At 40.7% G+C, this 16,862-nt stretch overlaps 2 protein-coding genes across 5 annotated transcripts in view; both read left to right on the forward strand.

The window, feature by feature from the left end:
* The first annotated feature begins 2,524 nt into the window (after positions 1-2,524).
* On the forward strand, positions 2,525-3,408 carry LOC122694301 (60S ribosomal protein L7a-like). The gene has a single exon (XM_043902864.1). It carries the CDS (start codon positions 2,540-2,542, stop codon positions 3,338-3,340), a length of 801 nt encoding a protein of 266 aa, XP_043758799.1. The 5' UTR covers positions 2,525-2,539; the 3' UTR covers positions 3,341-3,408.
* A 7,227-nt stretch (positions 3,409-10,635) lies between these two features.
* CLTC (clathrin heavy chain) overlaps positions 10,636-16,862 on the forward strand; it is a 66,409-nt gene continuing 60,182 nt past the window's right edge. For 2 of the 4 annotated variants that reach the window (XM_043902843.1, XM_043902840.1), the window contains exon 1: positions 10,639-11,026. In XM_043902843.1, the coding sequence (XP_043758778.1) occupies positions 10,985-11,026 (42 nt within the window). In that variant the 5' untranslated portion in view covers positions 10,639-10,984. Of the gene's footprint in view, positions 11,027-16,862 lie in introns of all 4 variants that reach the window. The other 2 variants (XM_043902842.1, XM_043902841.1) reach the window with 2 other exon arrangements.

Genomic DNA, 16,862 nt, shown 5'->3' on the forward strand with positions numbered 1-16,862 from the left:
TTGGGAAGATCCCCTGGAGAAGGGAACAGCTACCCACTCCAGTTCTGGCCTGGAGTATTCCATGGACTACAGTCCATGGGGGTCACAAAGAGTCAGACATGACTGAGCAGCTTTCACTTTGGTACTATATATGAATTTATTGGCAGGGAATGACATCATTACATCTTTGAGGTAATTGTGACAATGGTATTGATAAGAAAAACAGATTTCTACTGAGAGGGCTGTGAGAGAAGTATGAGAGGAATTTTGAATCTAGTTAAGGTGGAAAGAGTCTTGGAGGAAAGGTTGTGGTTACGGAAAAATTTGTTCTTGAAAGAGGGACAGACATTTCTCTAAAGAACACATACAGATGGCTAACAAACACATGAAAAGATGCTCAACATCGCTCATTATTAGAGAAATGCAAATCAAAACTGCAATGAGATATTAACTCATACCAGTCAGAATGGCCATCATCAAAAAGTCTACAAACAAATGCTGGAGACAGTGTGGAGAAAAGGGAATGTTCTTGCACTGTTGGTGGGAATATAAATTGATAACAGCCACTATGGAAGACGGTATGGAGATTCCTTAAAAAACTAGAAATAAATCCACCATATGACCCAGCAATCCCACTCCTAGGCATATACCCTGAGGAAACCAAAACTGAAAAAGACATGTATCCCATTGTTCATTGCAGCACTATTTACAATAGCTAGAATATGGAAGCAACCTAGATGTCCATCCACAGATGAATGGATAAAGAAGTTGTGGTACATATACACAATGGAGTATTACTCAGCCATAAAAAGGAACATATTTGAGTTGGTTCTAATGAGCTGGATGAACCTAGAGCCTATTGTACAGGGTGAAATAAGTCAGAAAGAGAAGGATGAATATCATACACTAACGCTTATATACGGAATCTAGAGAGATGGTACCAAAGAATTTATTTGCAGAGGCCTCAAACAGGCTCTGTGTCAACCTAGAGGGGTGTGACTGGGAGGGAAGTTCAAGAGGGAAGGAATGTATGTTTACTTACCTATGGCTGACTCGTTATGGTTTGACAGAAAACAACAAAATTCTGTAAAGCAATGATCTTTCCATTAAAAAATTTAAAAAATGAGGATTCACCTTTAAATTACTGGATAAAGTAAATGAAGATGAATGTTATCATAGAAATATGGGCAAAGAAGATGGTCAGTCATTTTGTAAAAGGAAACACGGTCAATAAATCAAACACTGAGTCTTACTAGAAATTCGGGAAATGCAGTTGAAAATGAGATCCCATTCTTTTCCATCATATTGGCAACAATTAATATGCCTGCAAAGTGTTGGCATAGGATAAATTGCTCTTAATTTAGAGGACATATTAGCAATATTTAGTAAAATTGAAGATGTGCACAACCTGTGATGCAGCAAGCCCAACTTTAAATTTATATCCTAGGAACTCTCTGAGAGTAGATAACCTAATTATGTTTCTAGTAAAATTTGACTCCTATAGATTTAGAATCAGTTTGATGATTTATGTTACATAGTTATTAAAATATTTCTAGTAGTAAAAAGCTGAAAATTACATACATAGCTATCAATAGGGAAATGTTTAAGTAAACTGTGATATGTTCTTATGGTCGAATTCTTTACATCACTGGAAGTGATTTTTGAGACTCTTGTTGCCTAACAGGTGTTACCTAGTGTTGCCTAACACTTTACATTCCTAATAGCAATGTAGTGAAGTACCTTTCTTACTGTACTGTATGAATGTGATCCCTCAAAAATATCCTTGTAAAACAGACAAGAAAGTGCCTCATTATCATCTTAATTTACATATTTAGATATTCTGCTCTTTTTTCTTAGTTTTAACTTGTCTACAAGAAATGAAATTAATAAAATTAACCAATATGAATTTGATAGGGCCAGATAAGATAGTATTTAACTTCCAAGGCATACAGTCTGTTGCAGCTACTATGCTATTGTAATATACAAGCAGCCATGGACAGTACATAAACAGATACGGCTGTGTTCCAGTAAAGCTTTATGGACAATGAAGTTTGAATCTCATGTAATTTTTGCATATCAGGAAATAGTCTTTTGATTTCATTTTTTTTACCACTTGCACTTTATTCCAGAAAAGCTGCTTTTCATAAGCCCATTCTGACTCAAATTATTTTAATTGAAAGAAAAGAACTTAATTTCATGAAATACTAAGGGGTTTTTTGGTTTTCACTTTTTTAAAAATTTATTTTTGGCCAAGCCATGCAGCTTGTGGGATCTCAGTTTCCTGACCAGGGATCAAACCTGGGCCATAGCAGTGAAAGCGCCAAATTCTAACCACTGGACCACCAAGGAATTCCCAATTTTTCTTTATAGCAGACCTGACAGAATTGAACACGGACCACCAAGGAATTCCCAACTTTTCTTTATAGCAGACCTGACAGGATTGAATGCAGCAGGAGTTTAATTTGTTACAAAAACTTTGTTATCTTTATTCTCCCAAAGATTTTCAAAGTAACCTGTATTACTTTAAAGGAAACCTGAAGCTCTACGCCAGCCCTTCAAGATGCCAAAGGGAAAGAAGGCCAAGGGGAAGAAGGTAGCCCTGGCCCTGGCCGTGGTGAAGAAGCAGGAGGCCAAGAAGGTGGTCAACCCCCTGTTCGAGAAGAGGCCCAAGAATTTTGGCATTGGACAGGACATCCAACCCAAGAGGGACCTCACCCGCTTTGTCAAATGGCCCCGCTACATCCGGCTGCAGCGGCAAAGGGCTATTCTCTATAAGCGGCTGAAGGTGCCTCCTGCAATTAACCAATTCACCCAGGCCTTGGACCGACAAACAGCTACTCAACTGCTTAAGCTGGCCCACAAGTACAGACCAGAGACAAAGCAGGAGAAGAAGCAGAGGCTGCTGGCCCGCCCTGAGAAGAAAGCCGCCGGCAAAGGCGACGTCCCCACCAAGAGGCCACCTGTCCTTAGAGCAGGGGTCAACACTGTCACCACCCTGGTGGAGAACAAGAAGGCTCAGCTGGTGGTGATCGCTCACGATGTGGATCCCATCGAGCTCGTGGTCTTCCTGCCTGCCCTGTGCCGCAAGATGGGGGTTCCCTACTGCATCATCAAGGGCAAGGCCCGGCTGGGGCGCCTGGTCCACAGGAAGACATGCACCACCGTGGCCTTCACACAAGTCAACTCGGAGGACAAGAGTGCTCTGGCTAAGCTGGTGGAAGCCATCAGAACCAATTACAACGACAGATACGATGAGATCCGTCGTCACTGGGGAGGCAATGTCCTGGGGCCGAAGTCAGTGGCTCGCATTGCCAAGCTGGAAAAGACTAAGGCCAAAGAACTGGCCACCAAGCTGGGCTGAGTGTACACTATTGAGTTTTCTGTACTGTACATAAAAGTAATAAAAAGGCTGCTTCAGCTGGTATCAAGAAAAAAAATAAATAAATAAAAAAATAAAGGAAACCTGAAAATACAAATAATACAGAACTCTAATGAAGCTTTGAAGATTTTTCAAAATAATCAATTATTTTACTTGTCCAGATAAATTCTAACATGTTTCTTAATCTAATATTCCTTGGTGCTCAGCTAAATCGTAAGAAGTAAGATGGGATAACCCAGAATATAACCTAACACCCAATGTGGTGCTTTTTGTATGTGGTTGATATTTATAAATGATGTGCTAACTCCAAGGTAAGTTGGCCTGGGCTTCAAATTAAATAGGTATTACAGTCGATAAATGCTATAGTAGCTTAAGTAAGGCAAATAGATTTTAAGGTGCATTTTTAAGTAAGGGTTGGACTTGAACAAAAAAGGAGACAGAATTTGTGTGGTTGGAGAGAGGAATAAGGGATAAACAATGGAAAGATGATCAGTTTCACCTTGAGAAGGGCTTTTTTGAAGGGTTTTGAGGTTTCCAATTCTGTAACTTGGGTTAAGATTAGATAGGTCATATGAATGATAATTTGAGTGCTACTCATTCTTACAGATAGGAAAATCTGAAAGTCAGCTTGCCCTGGAGTTTTCTTTTTACAGCATGCAGCACTTATAGACTGCTGTTTTGTGCTAGTTTGCTACTCCATCTAGTTCCCATTCAAGAAATGGAATTTTTAAGGCCTTTGCAGTAATGAGTATAATCTCATCTCTACATCTGATCTGATGGCTTAGCTTGATAGTCCCCAAATATGGAGACATGAAGGACTATTCATCCGGTTAGTTTTTATTCTCACCCTGTGGAAGCTTTATTTGAGTCACCAACTTTATATATTGATTTAGTTCAGTCACTCAGTAGTGTCTGACTCTTTGTGACCCCATGAACCCCAGCACGCCAGGCCTCCCTGTTCATCACCAGCTCCTGGAGTCCACCCAAACCCATGATTGGCCTAACCCAAAGAGACTGTTTTCATGCCTTTTGGTGCTAATAGGATTGGCTTAGAAAAGAAAAATAAAATTTAAATCAGTAAATATGATGTAGGAAAAAAATTTAAGTTGGCATATTTTTCATTACTGGAGTGTTACAGAATGAATAATAATTATATGTGTGTATACTGTACAACATTAAACTCAGTTATTTGGAATATGAGCAACAAAAGGAAGTAAACAAGTTTTGGGTTTATTTTACCTAATGCATTTTTACCACCATGACACATCGAGGTTTAAGGCATTTAAAAGAGTAATTTCTAGTGTGTTCTACATTTGGTACATATTCAGATCAGGCTACATTTGCAAGAGTACTATATGTATCACTTCACAGTGATGAACCTGAGCTCTTTAAGCTTCAGAATTGATTTCCCCATTTAAAAAAGGTTTTTAAAAACCTTTTCAGGGTCTTCCCTGGTGGTCCAGTGGCTAAGACTCTGCGCTCCCAATGTAGGGGGCTCAGGTTTGATCCCTGGTCAGGGAACAAGATACCACATGCCGCAACTAAAGATCCTATATGCCTGAACTAAAAAAAGATCCCATGTGCTGCAACTAAGACCCAGTGCAGCCAAATAAAGCCTTTTAACATTTTTTAAAAATTATTTTTAACTGTGCTGGGTCTTCATTGCCAAGCACTTTTCCCTAGTCGCAGCAAGCAGGGGCTACTCTAGTTGTGGTGTGCAGGGCTCTCGTTGCGCTGGCTTTTCTTGTGGTGCATGGGCTCAGGAAGGAGTTGCAGTTCCCTAGTTCTAGGGCACAGGCTCGATATTGTGGCTCATGGGCTCATGTGGCTCCATGGCATGTGGGATCCTCTATGTCTTCTGCATTAGCAGGTGGATTCTCTTATCACTGAGCCACCAGGGAAGCCCCTTAACATTATTTTTCATTGTTATATACTGAAGGGTTTGGTAACTAAGTAAGTCCTGTTTCCTTGACTTTTCCTTGACTTTGAGTTAGCCAAAACTTTACCAAATGTCAGTCCTTAATATTCTCTTCTGAGGATGAGTTCATTATAATACCATAACAAGGCTGCAAGGCTGGGAAAGGTCAGTTTTCATGCCAATCCCAAAGAAGGGCAATGTCAAAGAATGTTCAAACTACAATTGTGCTCATTTCACATGCTAGCAAGGTGATGCTCAAAATCCTTCAAGCTCGACTTCAACAGTACATGAACCAAGAACTTCCAGATGTACAAACTGGATTTAGAAAAGGCACAGGAACCAGCTGTAAAATCGCCAGCATCCGTCAGATCATAGAGAAAGCAAGAGAATTCCAGAAAAACACCTGCTTCATTGACTACTCTAAAGCCTCTGACTCTGCTTTAGTGTGTTAGTCACTCAGTTGTGTCCAGCTCTCTGTGACCCCATGGACTGTAGCCCGCCAAGCTCCTTTATCCATGGAATTCTCCAGGCAAGAATACTAGAGTGGGTAACCATTCCTTTCTCCAGGGGGTCTTCCCAACCCACGGATCAAACCCTGGTCTCCTACATTTGCAGGCAGATTCTTTACCATCTGAGCCTGTGTGGATCACAAAAAATTGTGGGAAATTCTTATAGAGATGAGAATATCAGATTACTTATCTCCTGAGAAATCTGTATGCAGGTCAAGAAACAAGTTAGAACCAGACATGGAACAACGGACTGGTTCAAAATTGGGAAAGGAGTACTTCAAAGCTGTATATTGTCACCCTGCTTATTTAACTTCTATGCAGAGTACATCATGCAAAATGCCACGCTGGATGAATCACATTGCCACGAGAAATATCAAAACCTCAGATATACAGATGATACCACTCTAATGGTAGAAAGCAAAGAGGAACTAAAGAGCCTCTTGATGAAAGAAGAGAGTGGAAAAGTGGCTTAAAACTCAACATTCTGGCATTGGGTCCCATCACTTCATGGCAAACAGATGGGAAAAAAAGTGGAAACAGTGACAGATTTTATTTTTTTGGGCTCCAAAATCACTGCAGATGGAGACTGCAGCCATGAAATTTTAAAAGACATTGCTCCTTGGAAGAAAAGCTATGACAAACCTAGATAGCATATTAAAAAGCAGAGACATCACTTTGCCTACAAAGGTTTGTGTAGTCAAAGCTATGTTTTTTTACAGTAGTCATGTATGCTTGTGAGAGTTAAGACCATAAAGAAGGCTGAGTCTTGAAGAATTGGTACTTTCGAATTGTGGTGCTGGAGAAGATTCTTGAGAGCCTCTTGGACAGCAAGGAGATTAAGCCAGTTAATCCTAAAGGAAATCAACCCTGAATATTCATTAGAAGGACTGATGCTGAAACTCCAATATTTTGGCCACCTGATGCAAAAAGCTGATTCACTGGAATCGGCTCTGATACTGGGAAAGATTGAGGGCAGGAGGAGAAGGTGACAGAGGATGAGATGGTTGGATGGCATCACCAATGCATTGGGCAAGAGTCTGAACAAACTCTTGGAGATTGTGAAGGACAGGGAATCCTGGCATGCTGCAGTCCATCGGGTTGCAGAGTCAGACACAACTTAGTGACTGAGCAGCAACAGCAGGGCTGCCTCCTGCATTGCTACTTGCAGAACTATCCCTGGAGTGTAACAGAATTTTAAAAGTAGTAGAACATGTTTGTGGGTCATACCCTGCTTTGGAAACAGTAACTCCAGGAGGTGAAAGGAGACAGTTGTACACATTTAGAAGGGGCTGGAGAGGGGGGAAGCCCACAACAATCATTCCCACCCCTGCATCTGTAGATCTTAAGCTTCTTTTTAACTTTTGTTTTTCCAAGTGAAAAGGAGGTTGTGACACAGTATCTGACTTTGTTGATCAGTAGTGTTGGTGCTATTCTGGGTTTTTCTGTCCCCAAAGCTTTGTGTATCACTATATTTGAACCAACTTTTCTGAGCTGACTTTTTAAGGTAATGTTCTGAGCTACTTCATTCCTCTGCTGGAATCTGATTTAACCTTTAGAAAACTTGGGAGGGACCTAAAATATGCTAGACTCCAGATTGTATTCCCACAGGGCTAGACTTGACTGCTTACTTGGAACATGGTTGCTCCTGATGCAGAATATTCACTTCAGATCTTATTGCCATCCATGATACATTATAAAACTTGTCTATATAAATCAGATTTAGGACAGGCCTGGGCAGTGAGTGATAACTGAATATATGTTAAGATCCATTTTATACTAAAATAATGCCATCAAAGTTTTGTCTTGCTTTATAAATATCGTTTTGGGTGACTTGTTCAGGATCAAAACAAAGCGGGCACTGATAACTGAGTCATTTATTGGCCTTTGATATGCTCTTTAATCCTGCTGGAATTCATAGCAGTGGTCCTAGGGGGCTGAGATGTTTCTCAAAGCTGCTGTTTAAATGGCAAAACCACTTATCTTACTTAGGTAATGCTAAAGTATATCCTTCTTGATTTCATTAAAATCTGAATTTAAAATATTTGGTTCAGTGGGTTAAGTTTAAACTTCTGCTTCAAAATTAATCTCTTAATGTCCGAGAAATGCTTTATTTGTCGCTTCTGCAATGCAGTTAGTTCATGCTATTTTTAAAAGGTCAAGTTAAAAGGTATGGGCCTTAAATCCACCATTGCTTGCAGATGAAAAACTACAGAGGAATCCTACAAGGAAGTTTTTCTGATGTGTCATTCTCACTGATTATATATATATATATATATATCGGTGTAACACAGGTCCTGGCATAATATTCAGGAGACAAAGTTTTCTTGTGTAGGTTTTGAGAAACTGGCACTCCTCAAGATAGCAGAGCAACAATGTAGTTTTTCCTATTTGCACTTGGTATAACTCAAAACAAGTACCTACTATTGAATATTCTGCTAAAAATACCTTCAAACTCAAAAGTATTTGACTATTTTATTAACATTGCTACCTTGCTAAAACACTGGATTTCTGAAATCAAAAGCCATGACAATAACATTTATAGTCTTATTAAAAGACTTTGTTATAGTTTGATAACCTTATAAACCAGATAACAGATGTTGAGTGTTTTTCTCCCCCTATCTTCTCTAACTTAAGGTAGTGCCTGAAAACAAAGCCATTTAGTTACTGCTCAGGTAACCGTTAACAGTGACTCAGCCTCTAGGGCTTATAAACAAAGTATTGATAACCTTTTGTCCTGCTTCTACACATTAACAAGAACAGTGTACTACCATAAAAAGTTCTTTCATTACCTCAGCCAAACATCATTAGTCTTTAATAGGCACAGATTTGGGCTTTGGTGTTTTTTTTTTTAATGTTTATCATCTAGTACATTTTTTTTCTCTTGAAAAATTCTAGATTTACTGAAGGATACAGTGTTCAAAATGAGCTGGTATAATGTAAATGATTGTGAAAACAAGGCATTCATTTCTGTGCGTGATGACACAGCACTCACTTTAACAATCTCAGTGCACTTTTGGTTACACATTCCACACCAAATATCCAAGCTAAAATCCATTGCTTTGTGGATTCTAACCGTATATTTAAAATTAGAGGTCTGTCTGAAAATGCAAGACTGTTATTAATAAAATTTTGGTCTCCGATTCATATCATAGCTCATTTGTATCCCGGATTCTGAGACTGGAAATATAAATTGATTCAAGTTACTGCTTTAACTGTATAATAGAGCAGCAACACCTTTAGATCTTTAATTTAAAATTTGCATACTTCCAAAAGATTCAAAGCAGCTCGTGTTTAAACTGGTTATTAGAAAGGTCATTTCAAATGCCACAGAATACAGAACATCTTCAAGTATTTAGCTTAACAAAACATAATGAAACTTTGCCAAGCATAAATATTCACTCTGATGACATGGTGGTGGGGCTTTTCTTTGCAGAATAGTCTCTGTCTGCAATTTTAACTGCCAAAGATTCTTGTCTCATCCTCAGTATGTGAGATATACTTTGGGGAAAATATTAAAAGCAATTTAAATGATTAAGCAAATTTCTCTTAAGTAAAACTGCTTGACACACAAAATTACTGTCTACCTAATAGGGGTTTTATGTTTAACTGAAAAGGGCACTAAAAATAATTAACGTGTACCTGAATAGTTCCTCAAGATCTTTCTGGAAAAAGTTACATCTCTCTTAAAATGAACGGCACAGAACGAAAATTCTTTTATCCTTTACTGTATCTGTGCTGTTATGAAATATCATTATAGCTTATACTTTAGCAATAGAGTACTGGGAAGGTTATTAACCGATACTGAATACCGTAGACAGCTTTACGCAGAGAGAAGACACGATGCTTCAGCTTTGAGGTACTGGCATTCCCAAATACTGTTAACTTACACTGTTAAGGTGGTCCCACTGAAACACACCGCTAATAGTTAATCTCTTTCTCCAAGAGCGTATTTTAGCCACACTGAGAAAAAACCCAACTTTAACCTAAACCTTTGAGCCTCATTATTTGACATGGCTGGAAAAAAAGTCCTCCTGCTACAATTTCAGTCCTATTCTTGAGCGTATTTAGGACACTCAAAATCTCCAGCAAATTACTAGGCTACATTCATAAACACGTCTGCCAAAATGTCCGCAGAAACGTTAAGAAAGGCCATCACAAGGCCTATTTGAGATACCTCATCAATGGCCTTCACCGCCCTTTGAGTCAATTGTTTAACATCCGAAGAGACTATTAGCTCTGCTAGAAGCCAAGCGTCAGCTTCTCCAACCGTCAGAAGGGCAGAGAGGATTTTAAACCCCATTTCAATGCCCCCTCTTTGGGATGTAACCACCACCCACCCACCACACGGAACCAGGCGGGGGAGGAGGGCAGCAGCCTACTGCCAAGACCGCTCTGCAGGGAGGCCGTTTCCCTGAGTCACCGAGAGGGCGGGAGGCTGGGCCCATCTGCCCATGCCACGTCCTCTTCGTAAGGGACTCGATTTAAACAGACAGGGCACACAGGGGAAGGCAGCAGCACCGCCATTCCTCAAGGCGGCCCAACAGCCACCTCATTCCCAGGAGACGCCGCACTTCCCCAGAACTCGCTCTGCATTCTGGCAGCGACCAGCCGACCTTTCCCGACCAGCGTCACGTGCACCCGGAAGTACGTGGGTGGGACCTTAAGCGCCCACGGAAATGACGTTGCTCGCCCTTAGTCGCATGATGTGGCAAAATGCAAAAAAAGGTGGTGGAGGGGGAGGGAAAAGCAGGCGGCTGGGGAAAGTGATGAGGCAAAAAAAGTAGTCCCTTCGATGCCTCTATTTATTGCCTTGTCGCAGCCGTCAGCGAGTCCCTCGGCGCACTGCGTCCCGAATTCCTGCGCTCCGCGGTGCCGCGGCACTCCGTGGAGGGGTACATAAGGCGGAGGGGGGGTGAAGTGACTGGGGCGGAGTTCTGTTGCCGGGATCCCTCCGCAGGGCTCAGCCGTTTCCGGAGTCTGCGCTGCGCCCGGTTCCGCCATTGCGGCTCTCCCGGACCCTGGAGCCTCCGCCCCCGACCTGAGCTCTTTCGTCTGCCTGCCAGTTTCCTGCGTCCCCGGAGACTCTCCTGCTGAGCCCAGCCTCCCCCCTCCCCCTTCTCCTCCTCTCCTTGGAGAGCCCGGGCAGCCACTGCCCCGCAGCCCCAGTGACAGGAGGAGACCATACCCCGCGACAGCGCCATGGCCCAGATTCTGCCAATTCGTTTTCAGGAGCATCTTCAGGTGCGGTGGGCCGGGGCTCGTGAGGGCTGTGGAGACGAGGGAGGTCGGAAGGAAGAAGCGGGAGTCTGAGTCCAAGCCAAAAAGAGTAGAAGGGGGGGGGGGGTATAGGTTCCTGAGGTAGGCGGAGGACGGGGCACTATCTCCGAAAGCTTAAAGGGTTAAATGATTGATGTGGGGCTTGGGTGGCAAGGAAGCGAGTCGAGATCCGTGGGGGAGCGAGGCCACGCTGGGGTTTGAAGACCTCTCTGTCTTTGCTTCCTGGATGGCAAGGACTGCGCATGATAAACCCTTCCACCCCCCGGTTTTATTCAGTTCATTCATTTGGGTTCGTGGAGCCGGGGACGGGGGGAGTTGTACGGTGGTGGTGATCTCCCGCGTTTCTTCCGGAGCAGGAATTCTCTTCTCCTAAGCCAGCGCAGGGCTGTCACTTCTCATTGCTCTCTCTCTTTCCCCTTTTCCCCCATCGTGCCTGCACCTAGGAGTTGTGGCGCGGGTGGGTTGGGGAGGAGCAAGCTTTTTTCCTTCCTCCCTCTGCGCCTCTCAGAGGGAAAGGCACCTTCCCCGGGGGTGGGGGAACGACAGCAGCTCCTCTCTTGTCTTGCCCAAGGCAGTAGGAACAGGGAAGGTCACTGAAGGAAAAGGAGGAGGATAGAATGGGGGAATGTATTTATCAGGGTGGTGTCAATTTCAGAGTGCGTTGCGGGGGTGGGGATCAAGGTTCCTAGGGGGACTCGCCTTTTTTCACTTTCTTGATTTCTCTGCGAATGGTGCAGCTTTGATCCCCTCTGTGGTTCTAGAAAACAGAAAGGAGTTGTCCAGAGGTGATCGTGGGGTCTGCCGGAGGTTAGCAGGTAGTTGGCTTGGCGTGAGTACCTCCCTCAGGATTGCAAGGAATTGAATGAACCCTGGGGATACAGCACACTTGCCCTGAGATATGCAGGGTTATTTGGTCTGTAATTGGCTGCCTTTAGTAGGTTCTAGAGTTCTTCCCCATGGTGCAGTATCCTGTAGGCAGCAGACTGTCTTATCTGGCAGCTTGCCCATGGCGGGCCCAGGCAGGTGATCATTGGAGGACTTGACTGAATTAAGTCGTCTTTTGAGCTTCTGATTTTCCTGGTTCACCAATCCTTGTTTTACTTAGGCTGAAATAAATTTATTCATAAAGTATGTTTTCTTTCCAGTTACATCCTTAAAGAGTCCTGCCTCCCCTCAGTCATTTGAAGGACTAATTCGTAATGACAAGAGATGCCAGTGGTTTGACATGACACTAACACTAGTGATCTACTAGACACTTTACCATGAAATGCTATTTATTTTCTGCCATTGTTATAACGTATATAAAGGCTTCTTGCTATTAGATTTAATAGTCTGGCTGTCAACATAATTTCGTTTTTTACAGGTTATCACCTTTGCTTGCATCAGCAAGACTTCTTTTCCTTTGTCTTGAAATATAATGAGTAATCTTTACTCAAAAAAATGAGTTAAGTAATGTACTTTTGTTCAGTCATTTTTGGTTTTCATAACTCATGCGATGCAATAGAACACTATTTGACAGAAGGTCAAGAAACATTAAGTGACAGAATGGACCCAGAAATTATTGTTCATGCTCCATCAAAATTTTTGTTGCTGTGGTTACTACTGTTGAATGTGAAGGGTTAGGAAAATAATGTTTTTGAGTATGAAGGGAAAACACACCCTTGTCCTCACACTGAACTGCTTCTGGAATATAATCTTCCTGCAGACAAAAGTATGTAAAATCATACACAAGAAAAGCAGTTAACAATTGCTGTTTGCTTTACAAAACAGAGGTATATCCCACTAGTAAATCTTGTTTCTTGACTAGTGGTAGTTTGAGCAATAGTTTTTTCTTTTCTATTAATGAAGAAACAAGATTATTGAATAACTCCAAAGGTTGTACTCCAACCTTGTCACTAATTGAAGACACATTTAATATAGGTCTCCTTTCTAAGTGGTTCATAGTTTTTGCAAATACTTGAGTGAAGCCATCTTCTCAACTACTTTGAAGAGTTGAGTGTAAAGTAGCTATGCAAATACACTTAAAGAATTCAGTCTTTCAATTTCTGGAGTAGTATATATAGCCCATGCCTAAGCTTAAGCTTGCTATGGTGATTATATACTCTAGCTGAAAATGATTAATTGTTCAGAGCCCCAATCACCAGCCTCTTTTAGAATAATATAATTCCTGACTTTTCATTTTTATTCATTCCCTTTATAAAAATTAATAAGGATTATTTTAATTGGCATCTTAGGTCTTTGACCTCTGAGCCTCTGCCAGTTTGCAAAATCTTTCTGAAACAATAATTGGGAACAAAAATTGAGGAACTTGAGTGTAGCATTAACCTGTGAAAGTGTCAAAGGGTGAACTTGAAATGAATTTATACTAACTACTTGGACCAACCGAAGGGTCTGTCATCAAGGGCTTAGAACTACATCAAATGAACATTAATATTTTAAGTTACAAAGTTTTTTTTTTTTTCTTTTTTAAGATGTTTAGGCCGATAGCAGTGAACAGATGAGTGTCTATTTGAACAAGATTTTGTTAGAATTGCAGGTTCTGAAAAAAATCCTAGGCTGTGTATAGAGTTGTCTGCAATCATCATTTCTTAGCTCATTTAGTATCTTTATGATTGACACATTCTGCTGTATTCCCAGGTTCTTTGGGTCTGAATTAAAAATCTCCCAAACCTGTTCTTTTCCCTTTGATCCATAAATGCAGGCATGGAATGTGTTGTGAATTCAGTGGTGGGGGTTCTTGATAATGGTTATTTTGATTTGCAAAGAGAAAGCAGTGCTGAGTTACTGGGGTATGTTATATGCTTAACTCTACCACCTGGAAGAGTCATACTGCCTAGAATTATGTGGCAGTCTACTCTAGGCCACGTTTAAGGTGTATCAGGTTTTTCCGTATTTTCCTAATGGTCAATTTACTCAGCTTGTAAAGGGGTGTGGCTAATTCTAGGGAATGTGCTTTCACTCTGTTTAGGAAATAATTTAAGACATAAAATGCTATGTGTGTAGAATCACAGTCCTTTTCATTTTGGTGTGGAGTGAAGTACATGATTTCAAGAACCTTAACCTATATAATATTTGAATTATATTTAACAAGATGTTTTCCTGTCATGGTTACTATGTGGCTTTAACTTTTTGAAAGCTACTCTCCAATGGAACTTTCTTCCATGATGAAAATTTATACTAGCTACAAAGGCATATTGAGCACTTGAAATGTTACTATTATGTCTGAGGGACTAAATTTTTACTTCTTTTCAGTTAGTGTAAATGTCAGTAGCTACGTGAAGCTATTAACGAGGACATTGGACTGCACAATTGCAGGCAATACTGATGTGCTTCGTAAGAGTGAAGATTTATTTGGTCACCCATATTTATATGTCTGGAACATTTAAAATTATTTATTTACTTTACTGCTTTGAGTCTTCGTTGTAGAATGCAGGCTTAGTTGCCCTGCAGCATGTGGGATCTTGGTTCCTGGGCCAGGGGTTGAACCCATGTCCCCTGCATTGGAAGGCGGATTCTTAACTACTAGTCTCCCAGGGAAGTCCCTTGGACATTGTGTTAGCTAACGCTTATTAATACAGAGTGTTGGTTGAATACTGTCTCTTTTGGGAAGTGGTGATGATGGACAGTGACTAGTGAATGGAAGGAGCAGCACTTTTAAGAGTCTGTTGTGTCCTATGAATGTAGTGGGTGCTTCCATGTCTTCCCTTAATATCTTAAACAGCTGGAGAGAGACTTAAACTCGTGCCCAAAGGAATACTGCAGAGTGAGATTTAAATCTAGGTCTTCTGACACTAAATATTTCAAAGAAAAACAATGATTGGCGTTGAGATGAGAAGTTATGCAGTATCCTGGTGTGCCTTTTTTTTTCTGTTGGACTTTGGTCTGAGAAGTGATTTCTCTACTGATTTAATGTGTGGTTAATGATGTGGTGTAGTAGACAGAGCAGGGGTTTGGAGGGTGTTGAGATCAGTGCCATCCAATAGAAAAATACAAGCCATATCTGATTTTCCAGTGGCCATATTAAAAGTAAAAAACAGGTAAAATTAATTTTAATGTTTTGTTTAACTCAGTGGACCCCAAGTGTTATTATTTCAATGTGTAATCAGTATAAATCTTTCAGGTGAGATACTTTTTATTCCTTTTTTGGGGGTACTGAATTTTCAAAATCTGATAGGTGTTTTATACTTCGAGCACATCTCAGCATTCATAAAGTTATAGTTGGAAAAACAGGTTTGCATATATAGGTTGTTCCAAACATAAGTTTGCCATAATTGACTTGATTATCTGTTACTGTTTAATTTTAATTAACTTAATATTGAAAATAAATTCAGTCACAGTGACCACATTTCAGGTGCTCAGAACTGCATGTGGCTTGTGGAATATGGCTGGAGTATTAGAGAAGCAGGTTAAGACTCGCCTTTTGCTCCTTTTTCTCTGTAGAATAGGTGTACTACCTCACAGAGTTATCGTGAAGGTCTGTCATGTATGTGAAAGTCCTTGGTGTATCACTGGAAGGTATTCATTGTCAGCTGTATAATTTCTGTCCAGTCTATTCTATTCAGACACCTCTCAGCCAGTGACACATATTTGTAGACTTAATACCTAGATTTTTGTGGTTTATAAATATTTGGTACTCAACCTGAAATTTGAATATTTACTATACATCAACAGTTACCTTACACTAAGGACAAAGTGGTGAACAGAACTGACTGCAGCTTGCATTGACTAGTTCGCAGAGGCTGTCCACATGTAATTGTAACCATGGTTGTTACTGAATGTTTGATACAGTGCAGGGTTTAATACAAATAGTAGTAGGACACAAAATTGATTCTGCTCTGAAACTACCCAAAAGAAAGAAGTTTGTACATTAATCATTTATTGTATCCCGTGAGTGCTCACATGTGCCATTGGTACATCTTTCATTAGTGTCCCTTGGTCAGATAGATGAGACTCCTAATAAACCACATCTGATAAAATGCCCACCTGGAATGCCAGTCAGGCCTTTGTTGGTGTTGTTTATTTGTCCTTATATAAAATGATAGTGCAGAAATGTGTGTTTGCTTAGATAGGAAATGAGATCTTAGTCCTTCATATTAGAAAGAGGCTATTTTTAAAAATTTATTTACATAGCTGTGCTTAAGCTACTTCATAAAATCAAATTGTAAGCCATAGCAAAGTTTAGAGCTCTAGATGTCTCCTCCCCACCCACCCCCCACTTCTTGGCCAAGCGCCTGAGGCTAATGCTCTTAACTATGGGGGGGTGGCAGGAGGCCTGGATCTGAATGTATTCTGCAAAATCCATCTGTCAGACTTAGATTTTTGTCCCTTCTTTTGTTTTACAAAAGACGTAATTTAAGATAGTTTATTCTGTTTTAGAGGGTGTAACAATTCATCAAATCTTAATTGTCCTGAAATCTACAAGATCAAAAATGGACCATTAGAGTTATTTGAACACCTATGGTGTGTCAGGAACTCTGCTAAATATTTTACCTTTATGATCTCATTTGATGAGCAAGAACATCCCTTCAGGTAGGTAGGGTTAGCCTTATTTTGCTGATGGGGAAAATAGAAGTTCATAGCAGTTAACCTATAGAGTCGCACACAGTGAGTGGGAGCTTAGACTTTAATATTTGCTCTTTCATTGTGGCATGTTGCCTCACTTGGTGACTGATATGTATGCTTTGTATTTGTGCTGCGGTGGTCTTTGTATACATTCTACTATTCTACTAGTAGGTTGTTTTTAGGTCAGTAGTTTTTATATTAAGAGAAAAGTAGGGGCCAGGTGAACCAACATCTGATT

The sequence above is a fragment of the Cervus elaphus genome, chromosome 5, assembly GCF_910594005.1.
Source record: "Cervus elaphus chromosome 5, mCerEla1.1, whole genome shotgun sequence".
NCBI classification, from domain to species: Eukaryota; Metazoa; Chordata; class Mammalia; order Artiodactyla; family Cervidae; genus Cervus; species Cervus elaphus.